Source organism: Cyrtonyx montezumae, unplaced genomic scaffold (assembly GCF_038088225.1).
Source record: "Cyrtonyx montezumae isolate F1298 unplaced genomic scaffold, pur_monq_1.0 scaffold_8, whole genome shotgun sequence".
Classification (NCBI taxonomy): Eukaryota; Metazoa; Chordata; class Aves; order Galliformes; family Odontophoridae; genus Cyrtonyx; species Cyrtonyx montezumae.
Window position 1 is genome coordinate 67,142,945 of NW_027072089.1, and position 25,843 is coordinate 67,168,787.

The window sequence follows — 25,843 nt, forward strand, 5'->3', positions numbered from 1 at the left end:
CTACTGGCTATTAAAGCAGAAATTAGAGAATGAGCTACAGGCTAGCAGACTGTCAGAGGGAGTTAGGTATCTGTTGGCATTCTTTCTTTTATGTTCTTGCTGAACGAAAGGTTTAAAGAACTTATTTTTTGATCATACACTTTGGCCAAACAATAGTACAAAGATATACTCAGGTGTGTGTGTAGCTAGAGTGGTTTTCACACAAAACAAGCACTTAAAGAAGAACCACATATTCTGGGTCATGAAAACAAAGGTCAAAAAATGTCTTTCTGCAGAGTTAATAGCATCTGATCAAAGAGCAGGAGTTTAAAGCTTGGATATTTTTTCTATATTACTGAGTTCAGCACTAACAGCTCTGTTGCTGAGCCAATTTTTCTTTTGATATTGACTTGGCCAGGACAGACAGCTGGGTTGTTGGGTTTTGCTGTTTTTTTTTTTGTTTGTTTGTTTGTTTCGTTTTGTTTGTTTGGAGACTTCTGTTGTTATTGTGGGGGGTTTTGTTTTGTCTGCTTGTTGTTGTTTTGTCTGTATGTTTTCTGTTTTTAAATGTCGACAAATACTTGTTCAAGTAAAGAATTTTTAATAGCTTAAGTGTTCACACTGAATGGATTTAAGAATTAGAACTGCCTGTCATTTTGACTGAATTATATATAAAGACTAGCTAATTTCTGGAATGTATATCATACAGGACATTCAGTAGAAAAGGTAGAAGAGAGCTGAATTATCTTTCTGATGAGCTTATATTTCACTAGCTGCTTAGAAAGGCAAGCACCTTCCTCCAGCTTAAGTTTGAAGCTTTAAACTTTGTTAGATGTAGAAAATGTAACTATCATTATAATTGTTACCATCCTACATGAAGATTAGGAAAAAAAGGAGGTGTGATTATTATAAGACCCTGGTATATCTGAGAAATAAGGTCCTCATCAGTCCTCCAGCTCAAATCTGATATTTGGCATCACCAGGGCACAGACTCCACTGATTCTTTGTCCAACTCCACAGTTTCCCATTTGCCTATCTATGAACAAGCATTCCGTATCAGATACATCTGTGTTATCTTATTTCATGTCCAAGTCATAAGGCTAAAATGCCTGACAAAGCTACATATGAGTGAGTACAGGGGGTTGCTCCCAGGGAAACAACATTTTTACTTTTTTATCTAAGAAAATCAAGTATACTAGTCAGTTTTGGCTAAGCTTCTTTGAAACCTATTCAATGACCCAGAACTGTTCTCCAAGTGCTTGGACCACTTTCTTACTTGCCCAAACAAGCAATAGAAACAATCTGTTCAGCCAATGAAGGAATTTCAAACCTCAGTTCATACTCTATGAACGACATATAAAAGAGGGGGGATTTTTCATAAACTTGAAAAATTTGTGTTTTACTTTCTACAGACTGTTCTGTTTCTGTAAATTCCACACAATGGACTTACAAATGAGGACATTTAATTTTTAAGTTATGCTTCACTGATTCAAAACCATAGGACTTTTATTTTGCTGTGAATTTATTGCATATTTTATTCCTACTCAGGTAATGGAACGGGCTACTTATCTTTGCTTTACAGAAAGAAAAAACATTTATTCCTTCATATAAATGTTTGTGTCTTTTTACCTGTTTGTGTATGACTGAATCAATTTGGAAAAAATCTTCTAATCTCTCTTAACCAAGCTTACAATGCATTACAAACACAATGCATTGCTAGCAAATGACTCCAACAACAGGGTCTTCTCCATTTATATGGGATGAAGGTCAGCAACAGGAACTGTAATGCTCAAACTGAGGTCAACATCTGGTCTGTGGTTTTCAGTACCTGGACTCAAGTGCCATTTCTGAAGCAGTACTTATGGCAGTTTGCTTGTGTCTGCAGCTGCAGCCAGACAGCATGCAGGGTAGCTTGCCAGCATGTCACTGACCCTCAACGAGCTACAGATTTTTTCTGTTGTGTAAATGAGGCCTTATTCAAAGACAAGATCCCAGAGAGCTTCAGTGCATTTCATTGGAATCTCACTCCAGGGGAGCAAGTTCCTCTGAGGTAAGTTCTTCATTTTTTACAGGAGTTCATAACAGTCCAGATGAGTATTAATAGCCAAATTCCAGATGGGTCATCACTTCCCCTTCCCTTTTTGTGCTGCCTGAGCAAGGCTGGAGAAGAGATTTGCTGCTATGCTGGAATAATGAGCTGTCTCAATCCTGTTGTGGCTCTTCTTCACTGATCTTGCCACAGCTGCTGCATGACTCTCATACTTTTTAACAGGACAGACTACATATTAATCTAGAGTTCAAACAGGACTCCTTCGCAACTTTGTTCAAAAGAAGTATTTAATCTCCCTCAGGACAAAATACAATAACATGATTCAAGTTGGAAAAGGTGGCAGAAGAGAATGCTTGATGTACTGCATTTACTTCAAATGAAGGACGGATTTTTTAAAGGCCAGATCCCACTTTATGCAAGAGCTATTGATTAAGAATTAGCCAACAGAGATCTTTAACAGAGGCACTGGTACAGTATTGTCCTTCACAGAAGGGATTTTCTGTAAAGGTTCATATCTACATTCAAATTATTCAGTTTTTCTTGTTTAAAAAAGTAGACAACTAAAGTAAGCCACATACTTAGTTTTTCATGCACTATCCAAAGGTGACAAGGACCACATCACAAAAACATCTGTAGCAGAAACTATGGAGGATCTTGGTGAAGACCAACACATAACCCTTTGTGAACAGAGAATTCTGCTTCTAGTACTTCTGATAGCTGTGAATTGTGAAGCCAGTTCCTGCCAGCATATCTGGATGAACAACATAATCATCTGCTTCAAGTAGCCTTTCCTTTGCTCTGATATATTTCTCTATATATGAAAATGGACACTTCCCTGTAACATAAGTAATCTATGTCTCAAACATACATTACAAGGGATGTTATGCAGCTCATAATTGTTATGGGAATGCTCTCTCTAAATAGCACTGAATTCACATTGTAACATTCCACAGCAGGATATGACAAATGTGGCCTCAATAACTTCTGCACTGATTCCACCATGAGCTACCTGTTGTACATCAAACAGCCAGAAATGCACACAGGATATTTCTGAATAATGACTGTGTGTGCTATAGTACTTGACACAACAATTAGCTACACCATCTCTGGTGCCACACACACAACAGGATTTCAACCTTGCTGTCAGTAAACTACAATACATATCCTGTCTCCTATCACGTCATCACTTCTATTCAATTTCCAGCAAAATTAAAGGATCAGAAACTACCAACACAAAGGGCAACAAATCCAATAATTCAAGAATATATACAGCAAAAATAAGCTTCCTATCTACTTTGTTAGAAAAGACAGACAGTAATCTATAGTATGAAGGGCTACAGAATATAGAATCGTAGAATATTCTAAGTTGATAGAGACCCATATGCATCACAGATGAAACTTCTGTTTTCACACAGCAACACCCAAAAATCAGATCATATGACTAAAAGTATTGTCAACGTGCTTCTTGAACTCTGTCAGCTTGGGAATGTGACCATTACTCCCAGCACCCAACCACTCTCTGGTGAAGAATCTGTTTCTGACACCCAGCCTGATCCTCCCCTGATCCAGCTCCATGCCATTCCCTTGGGTCTTGTTACTGTCACCAGAGAGAGGAAATCAGCTACGTGGATATGGCATGTCCAATATGACATGGATGCTAGTACAATAAGGACAGAGCACTGTTAAAGTCTTGAAGAATAGAAAATTTGGGCTTGTTTTTGTGGGATATATGCCTATCCAAGTCTCGTTTCATATATAAAGGAGGTAGCAAATTGAGGAATAGAGATAACTGCCAAGCAGTTTATCATAGATTTAATGTTCTAAGGCACTTTAATTTATGCCATGTGATATACCAACCAAGGGACCAATGCTACACAGTATATTTTTCTACATAATTTACCAGTCAAAAAAACTTGACTGAGAAACATCTATCAAGAAACAGATTGCTAGTAATATCTAGAAACCGTAAGCAGCTTACCTTTTCTAAAGTGATTTCCAGGAAGAAGTACTATACTAACTTGCCTTACCAAAAGTCTGAGCTACTGTTACAAGCTCAGGTGAAACAACAATCAGCAATAAAACAAATAAAATATAAGTTTATGTGTGATAGCTTGTATTGGTGCATGTGTGCTTTTCCATGACTGCCAGCTCCTTTGGCCCATGCTTCAGCTGGTCACATCTCATAGAAACAAGTAACTAGTTTTGGCTGGATAACAATAATGTTTGCTGGGAAAGATGCTACAAATCATATAAGCTGAGAGCATGCAAAATGAAGAAGGAGTCAACCAAAAAGAGCAAACTCGATTGTGTGGTAAAATGTTTGAACAACCTGTCCAATCAAAACACAGTAGACATCATGCTAAGGAGAAACATCAAACCAACTCTCCTGAGAAAGAGGACAAAAAGCTCAACAGTAAGATCAGCGGTCATACTATGCCTTGAAGGCAGGTAAAGGGAAAAGCAATTATCAGTAGCAGCAAGGTGAAATTAGTTTCAGCTGTGCCATTAGTCACACTAATATTCAGATAACTAAACAACTGTTACTATTTGTATTTTAAGAAGAGCTTTGAGAATTGAATATGATCAAGAAAAGAGCCAATCTGCAGAAAGAGGTGAAAAACGATCATAGATAATTCAGACTGACACTATACAATAAGATAAAAATAAAATACGACTTGCTTACAGTATAACTATCTTTATTGTGGGGAAAAAAATAGTGAATATTAATGGACCTCTGAAACAAAAAGGAAACAATGTGTACTAGTAAGCTGAATCCAACATTAGAAGAATTGGAAACAAAACACACAGAAGGTGAGCCCAATGAAGTGGATTTATTGTGCATAAAAAAGCACCCATTTTGAGTAAAGTGGTCAGAAAACAAAAGTTTGAAATGCTACTCAGGAAAACTTGAGCCTCCATAAGTGAAGCTTTTAAGGTTAGGATTACCAGTGATATGATGAGTCTGTCCAGAGGCATACCGCCATAAAATTTGCTAGCTTGCTAGCTTTAGCTACTTAGTCTTGCAGTATATGTTATTTGTTCCAGTACTTTGGGACATGCTATATTAAACAGGTAACATTTCCCATTCCAGATCCTCTTCATTGATTTGTGTAATGTATCACTGATTTACATTTTCTTCCCTGCAGAAATATGAACCCCCCAAAGACGATGGGTATCAAGGGATGCTAACCGTGTTTCCTACTCCAGTTGAGCAACTCAGGTATCAATACTGTTGTTTTATTCTTCTACACGCCTCTTGGTGCCACACATGAAAGATTTTTACCATGTAGGATACACAGAAAATATCTCTTTTCCTTATCAATTTGCGAGTATTTCATGTACCTCTTGAATATAATGATCAGTGTTGCTTACACCCAGATTCTTGTGCAGAAAATCAGTATAATCTCTGCCTGGTTTTAAGGACACCTCACATTAAATCCATACAGTTAGAAATAATTTATCCTTTGGTCACATAATCCTACATTCGGATTTATGTGATGTTCTAGGAAAGAAAGATAATCCTGATTTCCAAATACACAGAACTATGAACCTTTGATCCCACAATTGCAATCATTCATGCAGTACTAATGAAAGAGGTAATAAAACTTAGAAGTACTGCATTTTAATGAATATGCATTCATAACATCAAAGCTTTGCTGCTTTTCATTCTCATCATCTGAGCAGATTCAGAGTTAGAAAAAAACAAGAAATTATGGTATCTGTGTACAGCTTTAGAAAAACACCTGAAAACCTCCACATTGACCAAAATTACTGAAAGGCACGTGAGGTGCTGCTAGGTCTTACATATCCAGTCAGCACTGCTAACACACATAAGTGTTTTTGAGTACTCAATAAACTATTTGAGTAGAAATACCCTTATGTCATGAAAATTTGAAATGTACTCAGTCAAAAAACATCCTTATTTATATTTCCAGATTCTGAAGACTCTCCAAGTTTATGACTTGTTTGGTTGATGGGTTTTTGTTTTGTTTTGTCTCGTTTATCTTGTTTATCCTAAAAGCTAGGGAATAGGAAAAGGAAGAATCTGAATGAAGTAGCTCATAACTATGTTTGCCACTTTTACCAGTGTTGGTTTTCTGATTTGTCTCATCAAATCAAATCATGATCTATTTCACTGCCAGAAGCACATAATGACAGCAAGTTTATATTCCTGGGCCCATTTCTCTCTATTTATTTCATAGCATTCATGGATGTGAATGACCAATTTTCTGAAGAACAATTTTTCTCATGAAAGGATGAAATAGATAATGATATTACTCTGGTGCTAACAGTGAGAAGAACAACATAACCTGCTGAAGGGGAAAATCCTTAAATCAAAGCTTTCAAGAAACTATCCCAAACAACATCAGGATGAGTTTAAGAGACAAGAATCTGTAAGCTAATCAATCAGGATTCAGTTTTACTCCCACTATGGTAAATGAGAGCTTTGTTAGTACTCTTAATAGAGGAAAAGTTGCAGGTTAGGAAGAAAACACTTCATAGTAATCAATTTTGAATCACTCAGAAGAAAACACACAGCTCTCCTGAGAAGTAGTCAGGAAGCTGTCAGAAGAACTAACCTAGCAGCAGCCTCCAGGATCCTTTTCGGATTCTTGTTCTCCATTCTCATTTCTTTAGCTGCCAGAAAGATAGTTAGAAAGCTTCTTTAAATTTAGGCTACTAACCACAGTCAAAGAAACAAAATTGAGAGATTACATTTTTTACTTTACAATCCAACTAGCTAGAATAAATTGCCAAAATTTATCACGGGGAAAACACTGAACCAGTTTTCTTCAAATTGTTTCTGTATTTTTCACTGGAATTTAAAAATCAAACCACATCTGCCAATGGCATGAATGTACCATGACCATGCACCAGCATTTGCAAGCAATTCCTGTTTGTCAATCATGATGAAATAACGTAGACAACTTTTTAATAGAACAAGCAGAATTGAATTGAAAACGTTAGCCTCATTTACAAGTTCAGAGACTTGGAAAGGCTGGATTTGTCAATCTGTTGTCAGCTTGCCTGCTTAGGTTGCGTGAAGCAAATGTGAAAGATATCATCACTATGAAGCAGAAATAAACTCAAGGTGGTAGCAAGCACTGGATGAGTTGAATTACGTGGAGGACCGAAAAGTCTATAAGAAAATGACCTTCCCTATCCTGATCAGTCTTTCAGTATGAACTTCCTAAAGACAAAATGTATCAAGAAATTGTATGAGGAAGCATTTAATTCTGATTAGCAATGGAGAGAAATGACAGGATATTTTAGGAGCAAACAAAAGATCACTGGGAATTGAGGATTACTTTCTCAGACCACTTTGTTCTTTTGAAGGGAAAAGGCCAGTGTCTGAGAAAGTAAAACGTCAAGGTAGCAAAACACAGTGACTCCACATCTCAGCATGTGCCATTTTCCAATCAGTGCACCGAAAGAACCAATGTAGAAAGGAAAGGGGGAGGCAATCAAAGACTGGGCATATGGGAAGTAACAATGCAGAGTCAAAAGAAAATGTAAAGAATAGAGGGCAATCAGCACTGACCAGTGATTAGCATGGCAATTATGAACGATCATATGAAATGGCAGAAACCTAAAGGAAAATCAAGCAGATGACATCTGTTTTGGATGAATGACAAGAATCTCCATAGAGATGGTGAGAAACTCGAGCGGTCTGAAAACAGAAGAATGGCTGATCCCCAAAACTCAAGGCTGTAATGCTCCCTACACATATGAAGGTTGCTTTGGTGCTGCCTCAGACAGATCTTCTCATGGTAATATGTTGCGGTGACCCCAGGAGGATGACCCACGGCCGCGCCGGAACGATCTTCTTAAGATGCCGATGCAAGGACTCAGAGAGACATCAATATGATTATGCAGCTGAGCCAACTTTATTGCGCAGGTTACATACTTTTATACCCCTTGAACATATGCTATTTTTAGAATAATTGTTAAGCAGTGGTTCTTGCTCTGTCCTTGCAAGATAAGTAGTGTCCAATTAGTTCTTCTTTTCCCACACATACCAGGGCCATCTGGTTCCACCGCAAACTTACTCCCTCATCGTTGCCTGGTCAACGGTGCACTACTTCTCAAAATTCAGTGATCTGAACATGCTGTTTTGTTCGCACTGCTACAAAGATAAGCACACACAACCTCCTTTCCCAAGCCAGTTCTCCACAATTCCCCCTTTTTCTTTTTGCGCTAACAAAACAGCAGAAAGTAGTTTGGACAGTAAGTGTTTTACAATGTCAAGTATAAATTTACTGCAAAATCACAAACCGCATTAGTAACATAACTACACCTTGTACACAGCATCCCAATCACCTGACCTTCAGCTCTCTTCGTTTTGTGTAAAACTTTGTAACAGCATTGAAAGGTTCATTTAGGCTATCACAACTTAGTCAAGGTTTCAATAGTTAACACGCTGAATGTAAGAAAAGATACAAGGCAATCATATCATAATGACAAGAAATACTATTAAACTTATTAACAAAAGAACAAACATATATTCTACCTACAGCTTAAGTTCCTGCAACCTGAAAAAGAGTCCCTGAAGGTATCATTCTATGTGATTCAGTAATTGATTAGGAAGAATCTTTTAATTTTTATATACTTTGATATAGTGGTTTTCTAATGTTCCCTAAGATTCATATAGCATGTGCCCTTAAAATCTTCACCATCATACCTTTGGTTAATAATGGAAGATCAGTGGTGGCACAACTTTGTTAAGTTGCCTGTCAAACAGAATCAATATCAGTGGGTAAATCTGCTAGAGCATCACTGGTGGTATAATTTTCCTTTGCTAGCTAACATCCTAACTTGGTGACTGTGATTAAAACTCGAGTGGTGCTGTTTCAGGAGATACTGGATCTGAGAAACAGGACATCTTAAGAACAGGAGCAAGCAGACTGCACATTCAGAGTAGCACAAGGGGTTAAAGTTTAAGTCAACATACACTCAGACACATGCAGACATTTATTTTCAGATGGGAGCAAGCACGAAGCAGAAACTCCTTAAAAAGGTGTATTTTTAGCTATTAATCCTTAAGAAATGACAGATCACCAGAAAGAATAGAAAAAAGGAACATACCAGCGGTGGATGCGAAAGGCAGTGCTAGCAAGGCGTCCCCTGCTTCAAGGTGCACTTTTCCTCTCTCACCCACCACAGATTTCCTTCAATTTTAATTCTTCTCAGAGTTTGCAAAGTTTTTTCCATTTGTACACTGCATATGCGTGGCCAGTGCATGATGCAGAATCCAAAAGGAACACCTGTTTGCAAAGCAGAATAAACTATCAAGATTAGCTCTATCTAAAAATATTTACAGTCATAAATATCAATTGTCCTGATGCTATCAGAATACTTTGTTCCTTCCCAAGATCATTCCTTTGCCTGGGATTCTTTTTCAGGTTTGTTTTAACAAATTAGAAAAGAGCTAATTGATAGGCTAACAACATAACTGCGTTCTAAATACATTAAAAGTGCTATTTCCATAGGTTACAACATTAGTAACATCAAATCCTATCTAATTCACACTCGATTCACTACTAAAATAGAAAAAGCACACAACAACCTAGATAATGCCTAATAATTCTGATTCTTAAGGCTACATTGGTAACACAGAAAAATCACCCATTTTTGTCATACCATGATCAGTGTTATTAGTGAGATACCATTCAATGGCTAATCCAGCTGTTCTTCATCACATACTATGGCATACATAAGTTATCAAAAAGTACAACAATCTGCAAAAAAAAGAAAAAAAACAATAAGAAAGAAGCACACAACCCCAGTCCGTAAGAGGGTTGGATGCTATTTTCTGCCTTGAGATAAGGCCAAATGGTATCAAGCCGGAATCCATGTAAGGTACTCATGTTTTCCCGTTGATCCATGCAATGTAGTTATTTCTGGTCATGCCAAGGGCGAACACAGCGAGCAGGAATCCAAATTGGTCCATTCTGATCTGTAGAAACACAAGAATAAACCCTACCGGAGAAGATTAGTGTGGCTGGTCCAGACCATTCTCCTGTTGTTGGATCCCTATACCAAGACCTCCATTATGATGACTGCATTGTGGACATGTTTGTACAAACAGTCTTGCATCAGCTTGACTGATATGAAACTGCCACTGCAATCCTTTGTGGTGAATGATATTCTCTCAGCTTATTAGATATAGGTAATCTGTCATTGCCTTTCTCTTTGTTTGTCAATGGCATCCTTCTTGGACATTGTAGACATTGCTGCCTAATATCCCCCACATCCCCCTTTTCTTTTTGCCATTGACGAACAACTGCAAAGGCATGAGTACTTTGGACATAGATAACAACCAATAACCTAAGGTCTGGACAATACCGATAAGATATTCCTGCTTTGATTATTTTGCTGATTTCCTGCAATGTATCAGTAGCTTCCTTAGTCAAGGTAATTTTAGAATTGGCAGACCTTTTTCTCCTAAGTAATTGTACCAATGGTTCTAAGTGACGATTCGTAATTCCTACTGTAGGTCGTAACCACTGTATATGGCCCAGAACTGTTTGTAAATCAGTTACATTGTGTACATTCACATCCAGCTCTGCAACTTGCGGTCAAATCATTGCGTCAGACAAAGACCAACCAAGATACAAATAAGGACTTGACCGTTGAACCTTCTCAGGAGCTACCTTAAGGCCGAATTCCTTAAGATGTTCAACAATGATTTTTTTCCCATTGTTTTGTAATGATTCCTGCTGGCAAAAAAGGATATCATCCATATAATGATAGATAATAGTATTGGGATTTTGCTGCCTGATTGGTACCAACACTGTAGCTACAAAAAGTTGACACAGTGTTGGAGAATTTTTCATGCCTTGCGGCAAAACAACCCATTCGTATCTCTGTGCAGGTTGCATTTTGTTTACGGCAGGTACTGAGAAGGCAAAATGTTTACAATCTTGCTCTGCTATAGGAATCGTAAAAAAGCAATCCTTAAGGTCTATGGTCAGTATATGCCAATTTCTGGGCAACATACATAGGGATGGCATACCAGGTTGTAAGGTTACCATAGTCTCCATCTGATCATTAATTTTTTTTTGGAGATCATGTAGCAAACGCCATTTTCCAGTTTTTTTTAAGGATTACAAAGATTGGAGTATTCCAGGGGCTTGTAGAGGGACGAATATGCCCTGCCATCATTTGTTCTTGAACCAATTGTTGTGTTATTTCAATGCGCTCTTTTGTCATAGGCCGCTGTTCCACCCGTACTGGCTTGTTAGTTTTCCAACTAAGAGGAATTGGTGGCGGCGCAACAGTGGCCACTATCCTAAATTTTGATTTGTTAGTTGCACACCCAATTGACTGAGTATGTCTCGTCCAACCAACATTTGTAATCCTCCAGGCAGAGGGGCTACATGCACCAAGCATGGCACTGGTCTCTCATGTACTATTTTTACTGTTACAGGGTTAACAGCCTGTTTAGTTTCAGCTGCACAGCCCACCCTGCTAATTCCAGTCACTACCTTTGTCAGCCAATCCAAGGGCCACTTGTCTGTTGCCACAATCGAAATGTCAGCCCCAGAATCGAGTAATGCTGTTACCTGAATCTGTTTTGATAGCATAACGTGACACTGATGGTAGGTCGCTCCCCTAGATCAGTGACTAAGCAGACCGTTGCCCCTGTGGAACGGAAAGCACCTGACCGCTCACAGTCCATTCCAGGATTCTGAGGAGTGGCCGGAATGGAGATAAGTTGCCCAATTCGAGTCCCTTTAGGGATAAAGACTGGAGCATTAACTGTAAAAACCATAGCATTAATCACCCCTTTATAATCAGCATCAATTACCCCTGGTATTAGAACTACATGTGATACTCCGAGAGAGGACCGTCCCATTAGTATCGCATGTAGTTTACAAGTGGTAGATAGTGGTCCCACAGCATCAAATAAAACTTTTTGCATCTGTGTATCTGTTATATGAACATCTACTGCTATTGCCACATCCACTCCAAGGCTTCCTCGGGTTTGTGGATGGTGGATATCGAGATATCCTGTTCCCTTGACCCTGATATTTGTGTCCCTGCGTGACGGGGTTTCACGCTGCACTTTCCGTTTCCCTGCTTCCTACAGGTTTTGGAATCGTGTGTAGGTTGGTTACATTTGTCACACCACACCTGTTTTGTACACTGACGCCTCATATGTCCAAGCGATCCGCACTTATAGCATTTAATGGTTTCCCAAATTTGTGATTCTTTCCCACCTTTGCCTATTGCTGCTTGCACAGCAGCGGCAATATGTAATGCTTGTTGTCTCTGTTCTGTTCTCGCTATGTGTTGTAACATAACCTCTACCGACACACCTTGTGGAAGGGTCGCAAGAATTGACTTGGTAGCCGCATTAGCATTATCATGAACCATGACTCGAAATAATTGCTGTTTTGTCTCCTCTGGTAATTCACTATCACGAATCGCAATCCACATACGATCAACAAAACGTGTAAAAGGCTCGGTTACCCCTTGGCGCACAGAAGCGAAAGCTGGCTCTCTCTTTCCAGCTGGTATAGCAAAAATAGCTTCTAGCGCTAGTTGGGCAGATAACTGATGGAAATTCCTTGGGAATGTGAGCTGAACCTCCCCACTACTGTACTGCCCAGCACCTATCAGCATATCAGTGGTAAGACCATAAAGGGGATCATTGGGCTGACGAGTTGTCGCTGTGACTTTACCTGCCCGATCTGCCCATTCCTGATTGAATAGAAGCAGTTCAGAAGGGGTTAGTAGCAAACGCGCAATATTTTTGACATCAAGTGGTAACAAAACATCTGCAGTAAAAATCCACTGAATAATTTGTTTAGACGCCTCAGATTTTAAACCGTATTCAGTAACAGTCTTTCTCGCCTGCTGCAATAGCTTCCAGTCGTGCGACTCCCATCGAGCCGCACCAGCCTGATCATAGATGACTGGACACAGTACACGGGAGGCTGCTTGCCATTCCCCATCTAATATCGCGTCCCGTATAACTCCAGACCAACGAGAAACTGCTGGCCGGGGCCCTGCCGGTGGTATCGGCAATAGTGGAGCGGATGGAATGGTCATCTGAGACCCCGGCGCTGCAGGTGTTGCAATCTTAAGCTCCAGTTGCCGAAGTCGTTTTGTTAGGGATTTAATCTCCTTTTCTAACTGCGCCAGATCTGTATGAGTCTCTCCGTCAGGCTCAGTTTCCGAGGGTGGCATGACAGCGGCTTGCGGAGGGGGGGGGGTGCGGAGAGGGTCAGCTTGCGGGGGGAGGGTGGGGGGGAGCGACGAGCGGCAACGGCGCAGGGTGGAGGGGGGGGAAGGAGGCAGGGGTGCAGCAAAACGTGTCGAGTTCCCTGCTACCCGGGCGGGGATGAGGTTGGAATCCGAGATTGAGTCCCGGCAGGAGCTGCTTTCCGTGCTAAGGGGCGGCGGCGGGGGTGGAGGGGGGGGGCATGGGGAACAGTCAGAAGAATTTGCCCTTTCCCGTTGAGTTAGTTTGAGCGCTTCCGAATCAGGGCTATCCTGCTCCTTTACTCGTTCAGTACCAGTCATTTCAGCAGACTGAGCCCCCTCTCTGCCCTCTACAGAGGAAGATTCCAATGCCGCTTTTACTTGGGCTGCTGTTGAACAAATGGGGTGCCCTATGCCTGGTGATGGAAAGTCTAACAGGTTTATCGTAGTCGTTGGAGATGTAGTTGGAGTGGAGGGAGCAGACAGGGCTTGGACAGCCGCTGCTACAACCTGACACTCTGCCTGCATATGGTTCAAGCTATTGATAATGGCCCGCCAGGTTGGGCCTAGCGATACTAATTGTTTTCCCTCTTTTTTATCTTCTGTAACTGCGTTCCACATATAATTTCCAATCTCACGCCACTCAGAGACACTGAATATCAGTGCAACCTCTGATAAATGTCCATTTTTTCGGGCCCATTTTATCAGCTCCGAAATGCCTTTTGGAGATGCCTGCTTGCCTCCCTTAGAGAGAATACATAGAAGCAGTTTCTCCGCAGCTTCCCACTCCATGGTGGCACAGAGGACAGGTCGCGACCCCGCTTCCAGCTACCGCAACACTTACGTCGTTTAGAATGCTGCAGTGCCAACCGTCTGTGAAGCACCGGTCACCTTCCTCACGTCCCAAGCTCGGCAGTGGCTTCAGGGTCCCTGTTCGGGCGCCAGATGTTGCGGTGACCCCAGGAGGATGACCCACGGCCGCGCCGGAACGATCTTCTTAAGATGCCGATGCAAGGACTCAGAGAGACATCAATATGATTATGCAGCTGAGCCAACTTTATTGCGCAGGTTACATACTTTTATACCCCTTGAACATATGCTATTTTTAGAATAATTGTTAAGCAGTGGTTCTTGCTCTGTCCTTGCAAGATAAGTAGTGTCCAATTAGTTCTTCTTTTCCCACACATACCAGGGCCATCTGGTTCCACCGCAAACTTACTCCCTCATCGTTGCCTGGTCAACGGTGCACTACTTCTCAAAATTCAGTGATCTGAACATGCTGTTTTGTTCGCACTGCTACAAAGATAAGCACACACAACCTCCTTTCCCAAGCCAGTTCTCCACAGTAATACATTGGTGTGCATCAATATTAACGTAGCAGAGAACGGAGAGTCAGATGAGGTAGGCATGTAAGGAAATGCACCATTGTCAAGACAGAGAAATCTCTATGATAGAATTACAACTACTCGAGTTACAAGCCCTTAATAGCTTTTTTCATGTCATTTCTATTTTCACTTAGGTATGGCTCCTCATTCTGTATTATTAACAAGATGCAAGTTGTATTCAAAACTTGGCACTTAAAATCTTGAATAATGATTCCCATATTTCTGTAGCAGAACCTTTTTTTTTTTTTTTGTCATTTTCTCTGTCATTTCACCCTTCTCCTTTGCCTGGGATTGATAATATTGTCTTCTCCCATTGTCTTCTCCCCCTTCTGTGGACTGTTGGTGCCTCATTTCTTAGCCATTGGCTTCAGGAGCAAGCAGGTGGATATTACTGTCTTTAGACTACATTCTGCCCTCTGTTCAGCTTTTCTGACAGCAGAAGTCACTGACGTGCTCCTCACCAATTCTGAAAGCAGAAACCTGGATTTTAAATATGCCCAAATCTACCAGCACAGAGGGACAGGCTGAGGCAAAATAAATAAATAAATAAATTTGTTTCCATGATGTCATGATGCTTTGTGCAAAATTCCCTCTTCATCATCATTCTTCAGCTACTGTTTGATTCTTGTGTATCTTGATGTATCCTGGTGTATGTAAGAAGCTATTTTTCTCCTTTGTTTCTCTCCTACTTCTGCTGTCAAAATGAAGTTGCACAAAAAGGAATCCATGAGAACATTTTAAGTAGAGATGATGTGAGCATTATTTCAATTTTTATTCCTATTGAGCTTTTCCTGAAGTCAGATCTTTGGAGCTATGCAGTCTCTGCATTAATTATATACATAGACATAAAGACTCTCCTGATGCCCATCTCCTGACCCAACGCATACAGTTCAGCCTGAACTACCTCAGTCTTAGAATCAGAAAAGGGGCAGCTGGAGTCTTTTGACTGCAGAAGATTTTTCAGGGGAATAGCCTTCAGTTGGCTAACGGAAAGATCTATACAGAATTGTAACAAAAGATGTCTCCTTATCATGCATAGAGTGAAGCTGCTCAATGACTGTTTTGCTAAATCTTGAAATATTGGAGGACACAAAAAAGCTAGCAGAAAGGCACTGTGAAATTTTAGGGAGCTAGATCTGAAATATCTGGAGTGAAAATGATGGTAGGAAAACAGCAGACTATGTTAGACAATTGCTAGCATTACAGCACCTGTAGGAACTAAATAAGCCATAGCAGATGTCACCAGAGAGCAGGGAAGACAAAGACCAATGTAAACAGAATAAGAGCTCAAGAATCTGCTACCACAAGCCACCTCATACATATTGCAGCCAATTATTTCAGTGCTGCTCTGGAAATATTAGGTACATTTGTGTATCTAAAGCATTTTGTTACTCCAGGGTTCCAGTAAAGCCTCATGTAAAGTTCACAAAAATATAGTTAACACTGACTGTAAGGAGCTAGAAAAAGAACATGAAGGATGTAGGAAAGAGAGTTCGTGCTCGTGGGAATACGTGAAATGTGGAGAAACACTATCATCAGACCTACTCAAATCTTATAAAAGACAGTGTTGGGCAACACTGAATCTGTCGTATTATTCAGGTGACACGGTGAATAATGTATTTATAAAAGGTAGTGTGCATTCTAAGTCTAAATCACAATAGTGAGAAAGTTGCACGAAGACATACTTGTGTGTGTGTGCATGCATGCCTCACAGTGAGATACAGGAATCGATTAAAAAAACCAAAAACACAGTATTTGGCAGAGCATAAATGAGCACAACCTGCAAATCAGACTTCATCAGTCAAGAAAAACGCTAAGTATAATAATTCAGATCACCCTGGTTTTCATCCATAAAGTAAGGTGTGGGATAGATAGTGATAAAAAAGTTCTTTTACTCTGCACTCTTAGCAATCTATATGATGAAAGGCAAAGAGAAAAAATAAACTAATAAACAAGTCTAAAGACAATAAAGGTTTTTAAAGAACAGAAATAGGTCATATGATCAATGACATTTGAAAAATATGTTTCAGTGAGCCCATAGCTATCCACAGCAACTAAAGTTTAGCAATAAAACACAATCACCTCAATATTCCATGGATTCTTTTTATGATAACAGGTACTGAGCAAAGACCTAAGTGAAAAAAGTTAGTAGAAAGAACATTTTACAGAAATGTAAATATAAACGTAATTTACAGAAGGAAGTAAAAAATCATTTGCTTGAATGAGGGAATTATTGTTCATACACATTCCATTGATCTTGATTATCATTATGTGTATTATTCTTACACATAATATTGATCTTGTGGCACACGTTAAGGCAAGATAAGTGGGATAATTGCTTAAAAAAGAAACATGATCTAAATGAGATAAAGGATATTTTTAGAATGGGAAAAAAAAGAAGTGAGAAAGAGAAGGAAAAACTTTTAAGAATTTGTATTTTGGTGTTCCAGTTTTGCCTTCTTCCTATGTCAAACTTCCTGCCATACCAAGCCTCAGGCGTCAAACAAATAACGCAGGTCTCCTGAGTTGTGTGCACATATAAACTGTAGATATGGCACAAAGCTTTTGACTGACTATTCAGAAAGTGTGACAGTAGCTACTGCTATCATTTTGATTAAATGATATACCCAAGCGACACTCAATATTTGAAGGAAACTCATAGGCAAAAGAGTGTCACATTGGTATTCAGTTCATTTTTCACTTACAGAGGAAATAAAGGTTTCTTGAAATATACTTCCATAGCATTTGTTTGATAGTTATTGCCCATTATTTTCACTAGTTAGACAAACAAGTGATTATCTTTCAATATTATGTATCAAAGAAAACAAGTATCTGTGTTGAGGCTGGAATCTAACTGGAAATGGACTATATTTGGCTAGGTTTTACCTCATTTCCTTCATAATACTTAATTGCCACGGGGGTAGTTTTTGTTTTATAGCATTTTTGGTTAAATTCTAATATGTTTCAAGTGAAAGAGAACTCAGGTTACAAAATAAAGTGCCTTAATACACATTTAAATTAAGACCCTCCAGGAGAAATGACTGCCTAGTTCTTACAAACTACTAACCCATATTTTTATTGAGCTTATGTTCCCAAGACAAACTCACAATATTTCTGAGTATATGTCATACTTTACTACCTATAATATCTTTTGATATGAGTTAAATATAGCATACTACACATCTGTGCACACTTTCCATAGCTGATTGTGAAGGACAGAGAAAGCTAAAGAATCAAATTAAGTTATTCTGCAGAGAGAAGGAAGTGAGGGTAAGCAGTGGATAAGTGGAGGTTAGGATATGAAAAAACAGCAGTTTAAAGTGGCTACCATCTCCGAGTCCCAACCTACTTCCTTAGTATCTGCACATGCTCTATTTAGATACGTATAACTACTTTCTAGCATAAGAAACTAAACAGAAATATTCAGTAAAATTTTCTTTTATACATGTAAAAAAAGTAAGTTGAAACTGGCTGTTAGCTTAACTGGTATTAACAACTAGGTTCTTGGCAGTAGCAAGGGAAAAATACAAATCATTCACAGAACACAAGAAAAAAAGAAGAGCAAGGGTCACAAATAAAACGGTGACACAGAATTTGAAATAGTCAAGAAAATAGTTTAACTGTTTCTTAGTGTTCCTCCTTGCAATTTTATTTCCTACTGAAATGATTGCCTGGAAACACATTCACACTGACACTTTTAGAGAAAGTAGATTCTCTGTAAAATGATTGCTGCACAGGATGACAAGGTTTACTACTGACTAATATAGAGTACACAGATGTCTATGGGTTATGGGCTGCAGCAGATTTCGTAGGGCAAATTGGGACAAAATGTCATTTCACTGAATAGGTAAAGGACTAAAAGTACATTAACACTTCCAGGTTTCACCTACAATGTTCAGCTGGGAATGCACCAATTGAGAAACGGCATGGCCCAGTTTTACAGAGTAGATAGGACCAGTCAACCACATCAGTGACAGAATAATATTCACAGGCATATATATGACCAAAAAAACAAAAAGCCCACAGTATAGAGCATGAAAATAAGTAACACTTTTTTTGGTCTAGATTTGTAGAAGACTGCTCATGCAAAAGCCAAGAAGCAGCTTAGGAATAGCCATGTCTCTCATTAACAGTGGACCTAGGAGTATTAATTTGCATTTAGGTAAACCCAGAGAATTCTCTGGAAACTTCAGTTTCTTCTTTAGAACTATTGATTTGGCTAATGATTTCATTTTTCAGTGCAGTGTGTTGTGTGCAGTGCAGTGAGACTTGGCAATCACAAGCATGAATTAGCACAGCCAAATAGAGTATGAAGACAGGGTGCAGTTTCCTGTTCAGCCTCAGGCAGAAGGGGACATTTTGCACAGCTGGCCTTGTGCATGTTTGCAAAAGCAACATAACTTGCAGAAGGCCCCACAGGCTTTACATTTTGACACATCCCAAAGTTCAGTCTAGTTAAAGTGCTTCCTTTTGCCAAAAAAACCCTTATATAATGTGGAAAAACTATTTTTAGAAGCTCAAAAATCAGTCTACCAGCAAACTAAAAGTCAACAGCCATCACTACAACTATATTTTATGAAAACAACAGGAAAAAAAGAAGTACAGAGAAATGCTGAATTGTTTGCAGATTTCCTTTTGGATCATCATTATCCTCCCACACTCTTTGCAACCTCACCCTTATCAGAACAGAAAGCATCACTGGCAAAGAGTCTTCCATACACTGGACATAGTTTTGTATGTGTGATACCTGGATTTACAAGCAATATTTTAGTGAGGAAAGAAAGGAGAAATAAGTGTATCTAGCAAGACTGAAGACAAGGTACCCTCTCCCTTGATAAAAATTCTACTGTTTGAGCCTACTCTTCTTGCTTTCTGCCTTTGAATCATAATCAATCTTTCATTTTGTTTCCAAAAGGGAGCTGCAAAAGCTTGATCTGAAATTTGACTGATGTTGAACATCTTTTCTGCTATGAAGAAGCATAGGTTTTGCCTACAGATATTCCTCTGCAGAACCTAACATGATGCACACACCAGAGTCAATCAATACAGGATGCTTTAAAGAAAGACATAAAAACTGAAGGTAAACAATTTTTTTTTATCTAAATATTTTACAGGTGAAAAATGAGATTTTGGTAAAACACCTTCATGCTTTGCTTGCAATCCAGTTTATGAAACCTCTACGCTTAACCTTTCTTCTCAGCCCAGATGTTCTTACGTGTTAACTTGCCACAAAGAACAGAAACTTTTCATGCACTGAGAATTAATTCCAGAGTAAGTGATTTTGCTACCCCATATTCTGAAATGGAAAGCGCTTAAGTAAATTACTTAACTCTTTCAAAAATCTGGTTTCAAGTTTTCCCATGAGACACAACAATTTCTGTTCACATGTGACAGTCTCAGAGCCCTTATCCAGCCTAGACTCTCACACATGACAAGGAACAGACATCTCATTTTCCATTAATTCCTTTTCTAAGGGTTTAGGTGTTAGTTTTTATTGCTGTTATTTCAGTAGAATTCAGTGTTATTTTCTCTTCTCCCCTTTGTGGTCATGCCATCAGCATGGTTACGAAGGATATGTGCTGCCAAAGTATCCTCTTAAATCAAGGTCACAACATCCGCTATATTCTACATAATCAGATAGCTATGACAAGAAAATCTACTCAATTATCATTCTTAACAGCTTCTGAACTGTGTCTATTTCTGTCTGGTTTCATACTGAGGCACAGCAACATTCATGTCTCACTGACAGGAGAATCACTGGTGAGAGATGAGACTGCTAGACAGATGTGCAGCCAGCAATCACACGAAGCTGCTGTTACAGTTTCCAGTAATTGATTTTGCTTCTGTAGCAGACATTTTACAGTGAAGCAATCAAAAGTAATAATTTCTATGGACCACAATGAACTTAAGATCTGGCTAAAAACAAACCTAAGTAGTAGAATTCTGCATCTATTTTATAAATGAGAACCAACAAGAATAAGAGCCACTGGTAAAAGGAACATAGCTTTTTTTTTTCTTGATTTTTTCTTTGTTTTTGGTAGTGTTTAAAATTCCATCAACAATGTTCAGCTTGAGTTGTACAAGGTGGTGGCTGATCTTCTTTTGGATTGAGCTAATCCACCCAAAGACACTGCAGAACGATGAGCCCTTACAAATTAAGGCAAGAAAACAATGGCTTCCCAACATTATTTCTCAGTATCTTCCCCATACCAGAGCAGGGCTCTGCCAGAATCATGCTGGGGTGTGAGTTTAGATATCTCTGATTTTACAGGGCATATATCAGTGGGTAATAATACGTGCTACAAAAAGGTCATTTTGTTATGTTTATCCCTTTGTGAGGCAAAAGTGAATTGCAGAGTGTGGATACAGCAGACACAGGTTGGAAGGGACCTCAGAAGGTCATTTCACCCAGTCTCTCCCTCAAAGCAGAGTTAATACTGAATTCAGATCAGGTTTCTCAGGATTTTGAAAAAAAAAGAAAACAAAAAACAAAAAACAGGGCCATTTTTCATTCCAGTGAAAAATACAGGGCTCATATTCAGAAAGAAATTCTCAGGAAGATGACAGTCTATTCTCTCTGGTCACTACTGACAGAACACCCAGGAAAGGCTCAAAGTCCAGACTGGACATCAGGAAAAATGTCTTTACAGTTAGAGAGGTCAAAAATGGGAACAGTTTCTGATGAAGACAGTTAATGCCCTCTGGCCATCAGTGCTCAAGAGGCATTTGGGTAACACCCTCAAAAATATGTCTTATCTTTTGGATAGACCTGAAGCTGTCAGCACCTTGGGCTATATGACCTAAACTGAGGAACGCTGTCAGAGACCATTCCCCACCAAGATGTGCCTCCATTCCATCCTTCGCATTCTACTGCTGAGCCAGTTCATCACACAGCATAGCATGAACCTGTTTAGCTCACAGCTGGACAATTTGTCAGAAATTTCTCAGAAATATCCAGTCACTCCCTGAGGCCTTGCAAGCCTGCTGATCTGCTCAGCACACAGTGACTACTTCTGCCAGCACCACTGCTGTTAGCAGCAACTCTCTGGCATCAATGATCTGAACCTATAACCATCATTTTGTCCTCATTTTATGTGCAAGTTATCACCTGTAGGTCACATACATATTCCCGTGTAGAGATTTATAGTGTTTTCAAGAAGTGAGCCAATGGACAGGATTGTTGGTAATGTGCTCTCAAAACAATTTCTGAGGCTAAGAACTGCTCTCATTGTTAGTAACATAACCAATTTAAATATTAAACATTTTTCTGGAATATCAAAGAAAAGAAAACAAAAATTTGTTTTTCAGAAACCAGTGTATGAAGCCTTATACACTGGCTTTTAACAATGTAAAAGTCTTCAGACTCAGAACTCCTTTTACTGCCCAACATAGAATGGGGTGGGGAACACCATTCAGTGCTTTCTTTGCTGCCTTTTAGCAAACTTCTTATAACGAAACTTCTTATAATATTTTAACTACATCATATTTCATAGTATTACGTTTTTTCTTTCACTCAGAGGTGGCTGATCTTTCTGAATGTAATACCATTTACTCTTCAGCAGTACCCTCTCTATTGCTTACAAGGGTGTCTTTGGTGTCTCCGATTTTTTCTGCATAGGCTCATCTTTCATTCTACTTTTATTTAGAACCGTTCAATCAACAGAAGTCCAGACTCCTGTTATTAAATGCTTAAAACTTTAATAGCTTCATTTTGTGTGTTTGAATGTCTCATTCTCTCTGGAAAAGAGAAGTAAATTTATCAGATAAGCACATGTTGCCTAGACTAGGTCTAATGGACCTTAATACATGCATAGCATGTCTTTATAAAAATATCCGAGTATGCTTGATGTGAGGCATAGTAGTATTAGTTTATATCCAGATGGCTAACAGCTGAAAAGACCAAGACCATAGTGAGGATAAGCTCCAGGTTTGTCTAAAATCATAAACAAAGACTTGTATATATGCACATTTCACGGGGCCCTGCCACAGTCCTACTGCTGTAGGCACCAGCAGAAGCATATACACTGAAACAGAAGGCTTTTTGTGCATTTCTGCCATTATCCTCTCCAACTAGTGTGTCCTCTGTATCCAGTTCTGAATGAGAATACATTCTGCAGCTAAATGAGCACCATCCATTGTCATATTGTAAAAGATACAACTCCTTTCTTATTATGTGCCATACTCTACAACTTAATGGTAATTAGTAAAGCAGAAAATCAGATACAAACATATTTTTGTGCAGGAAACTTGGGTTTTGATAGTGAGAGGAAATTGTTTTTTTTTTTTGTTTTTTTTTTTTTTTTAGTTTGCAAGTGCAAAGCACTCCAAAGAATAACCCTGATTCTTTTTGCAAATATTTCTGAATTTGCTTTCAATGCTTAAATTAAATGCCTATAAAAATTAGAGGGCTTTATTCAATCCTTTTTTTTGAGCAAAATGTATAAAAGCTGAAGAAAACGAAAACAGAAAGAATCCTGTGTGCAAGAACTGGAGTCCTCTGTTTTATTGTTAAGTGCTTTACCATAATTTTCTGGTAACCTTCTCTTACCTGCAAGATGCCCAGTAAGTGGACAAACACACACACACAAACATCTTCCTGCTTTCTGGACCGAACACGTGAGAGATTAGGTACTGTCCATGCAGTTGGCAAACTTAGAAGTCACAGCAGAATAGACATCACTCTGCTCAGCATCCCAGTCACAGCAGGGTAGGGGAGGTGGGGATCTTGCTGCTTGGAGAAGGTCTCAGAACTCATAACATCTTCAGAAACAGACTCTTTGAGACATTCCTGTGACTATCACACCACCAGGCTGAGCCTTTCATATCACAGCTTTAGACTCCAATTCCCCTAGTTCACCTAAATCTTACATATTAGTCTAAAGATAAGTTCTAATGGCTAATATTGATTGTGTGTTTCGTAACATAGACAAGATACTGATAGATACCAATATCTTGATAATATCTAAGATATTTATATTTAATAACACGATCCCAGAAATGATGTGCAGAAAAGACAATGAACTTCCACATACAAATCTTCATTCATCCAGTCTTTCCACCATATCTACAAATGAAAACGATGAAAAGGTCTAATTGAGATTTTAAAAGCACCAGAGTACAATTTGAATTCAAGGGGATGTATATACTCAAATATACTTATAAATAAATATACACCTTGAACACACAGATGATAGTTATTTCCAAAATGTCATCTAGCAGTGCCATTTTTTACCCATTCCCTACTAGGAATAGGGAGAGCTGAGTAGTGGCGTATCAAATCTTTTTCTCATTAGATTTTTATGTTTATGATCACAGTTCACTTAGAGCTCCCTTCCCTACCAACCTTAAAAGGTACAGTTCTGAGTCCAAGTGGTCTCTCATTATAGCTATATACCTTGTTATCATTGTTTACCTACTCTTTCTCCAACAGACCTGGCTCTACAGCTTGTTTTCTGCTGTGGGACTACACTGGCAGCGGCCAGAGGTTTAAACAAAGACTGTGCCATACAAGGGATCAGAGTAGCAGAAAGATCCAGAGAGCACAAGAACTGAATACTGCACTGGTCTGGTAATGAAAAAAATGTCCACATATATCCTTCCAGTAGTCAGGCTTTGGCCTTCTGAATCTACATTCAAACCAGAAGTTTTTCAAGTCTCCAGGTCTCCTATTCTTTGTAAACATACATGATCACATTCAAAGCCCATGTGTACTTCTACCCGTGATAAAGCTGCATGGGGAGTGAACTCACAGCATAATTGTATATTGTGAAAAAAAAGCAATTAATTCAGTTTTAAATCCAATAATTCCACTGGCTAAGTTCCCATATTTTGAGAAACAGTGATTAAATTATTTCTTGCTCACATTCCTCATGTCTGTCTTGATTGTATAAGAACTCTGTGACACTGACCTTTTTTACAAATTTCCAAGCCAAAAGGTGTGAAGTTTCACCATGTTCAGAACACGTGTTCTGCTTCTGACCAAACTCATAGCAGCAAATTGACATGAGTTATGGAAAAAGCAACATTAACATGATTAAAAGCTAAACCAGAATAGTTGTCACACCCTAAATTTTGCGTTGTCTTACCCCCAAGGGTAGGCTCTTGACATATTGAAATAAATTTAACACTGAGGCCTTGCATACCATCTATCAAAAAAGCTAGGCTGCCTGCTGGCCTTTCAGGCAAACTTTCCAAGGTGGACAGAAGCAGCTTCAATTCAAATGTTCTGTGCTCTCAGAAGCGCTTATTATATTAACCTCAGCACATCACCTCCAGAACAGAGCTGGCTTAGGGTAAAGCAGAACACAAATTGATGAAAAAGTTGGGTATGTAGGTTGCACAGCATATAAGGCAGATGACAGCAGGGACATCCCTCATGTGAAGAGTGAAATGGTGTGCAGGGAAAAATTTGTCCTGTTTATACAATATTCATGCTGAAAAAAAGCCTGTAGAACCTCATGCAATACTGAAAAGGTGACTTCCCAAGATAAGGACTTTCTACCAGAAGTTTTAATGGTATTTGTATTCCTAAACAAAAATTCTGAACAAGAAAAAGGTTTTATTTGATATTTCATATGTTTTCTGTATTTTTTTCCAAGGAATAATGAGAATTTAGTGTTTAGAAAAAAACAGAAACAAACAAACATACAAACAAAAACATGTTACTAGGAGATTTGAATAAGGAGAGCTAAAACTTTGGAATTTAGTATCATAGAATCATTAAGGTTGGGAATGTCCACTTAGATGATTTAGCCCTACCGCCAGCTCATCCCCACCATGTGAATTAACCAAGTCCTCAGGTCCCACATCTACATGTTTCTTGAAAACCTCCAGAGACAGTGAGTCCACCACCTCCCTGGCCAGCCTGTTCCATTGCCCAACCACTCTTTAAGAGAAGGGCTTTTCCATAATATGCAACCTGAACCTCCCCCTGCACCACTTGAGGTCATTTTCTCTCATTCTATCGCTGTTACCAGGCAGAAGAGGCTGACCCTCACCTCACCACAACCTTATCTCAGGGAATTGCAGAGAGTGACAAGGTCTCCCCTGTGTCTCCTATTTCTGGAAAGGAGTCTGTGATGTACTTTCAGTTTGTCAGATAACCCAAGAAATTCAGAAAGTATTCCTTCACTGTTTGCAGAACTGTTGAAGTATCTATAAGTGACTATAGAACTGTATGCCTGGGTACTAATGAACAATTACACAGGTACTTCTATAT

The 25,843-nt window shown here is 39.1% G+C and overlaps 1 protein-coding gene across 1 annotated transcript; it reads right to left on the minus strand.

The window, feature by feature from the left end:
* Nucleotides 1-11,983: 11,983 nt before the first annotated feature.
* On the minus strand, nt 11,984-13,561 carry LOC136058880 (endogenous retrovirus group K member 113 Gag polyprotein-like). Its single transcript, XM_065752665.1, has one exon. It carries the CDS (start codon nt 13,559-13,561, stop codon nt 11,984-11,986), a length of 1,578 nt encoding a protein of 525 aa, XP_065608737.1.
* Between the last annotated feature and the right edge of the window lie 12,282 nt (nt 13,562-25,843).

What these genes read in the sequence shown, in the direction of transcription:
- LOC136058880 (XM_065752665.1), bottom strand. Translation starts at nt 13,561, where the DNA reads ATGACTGGTACTGAACGAGTAAAGGAGCAGGATAGCCCTGATTCGGAA.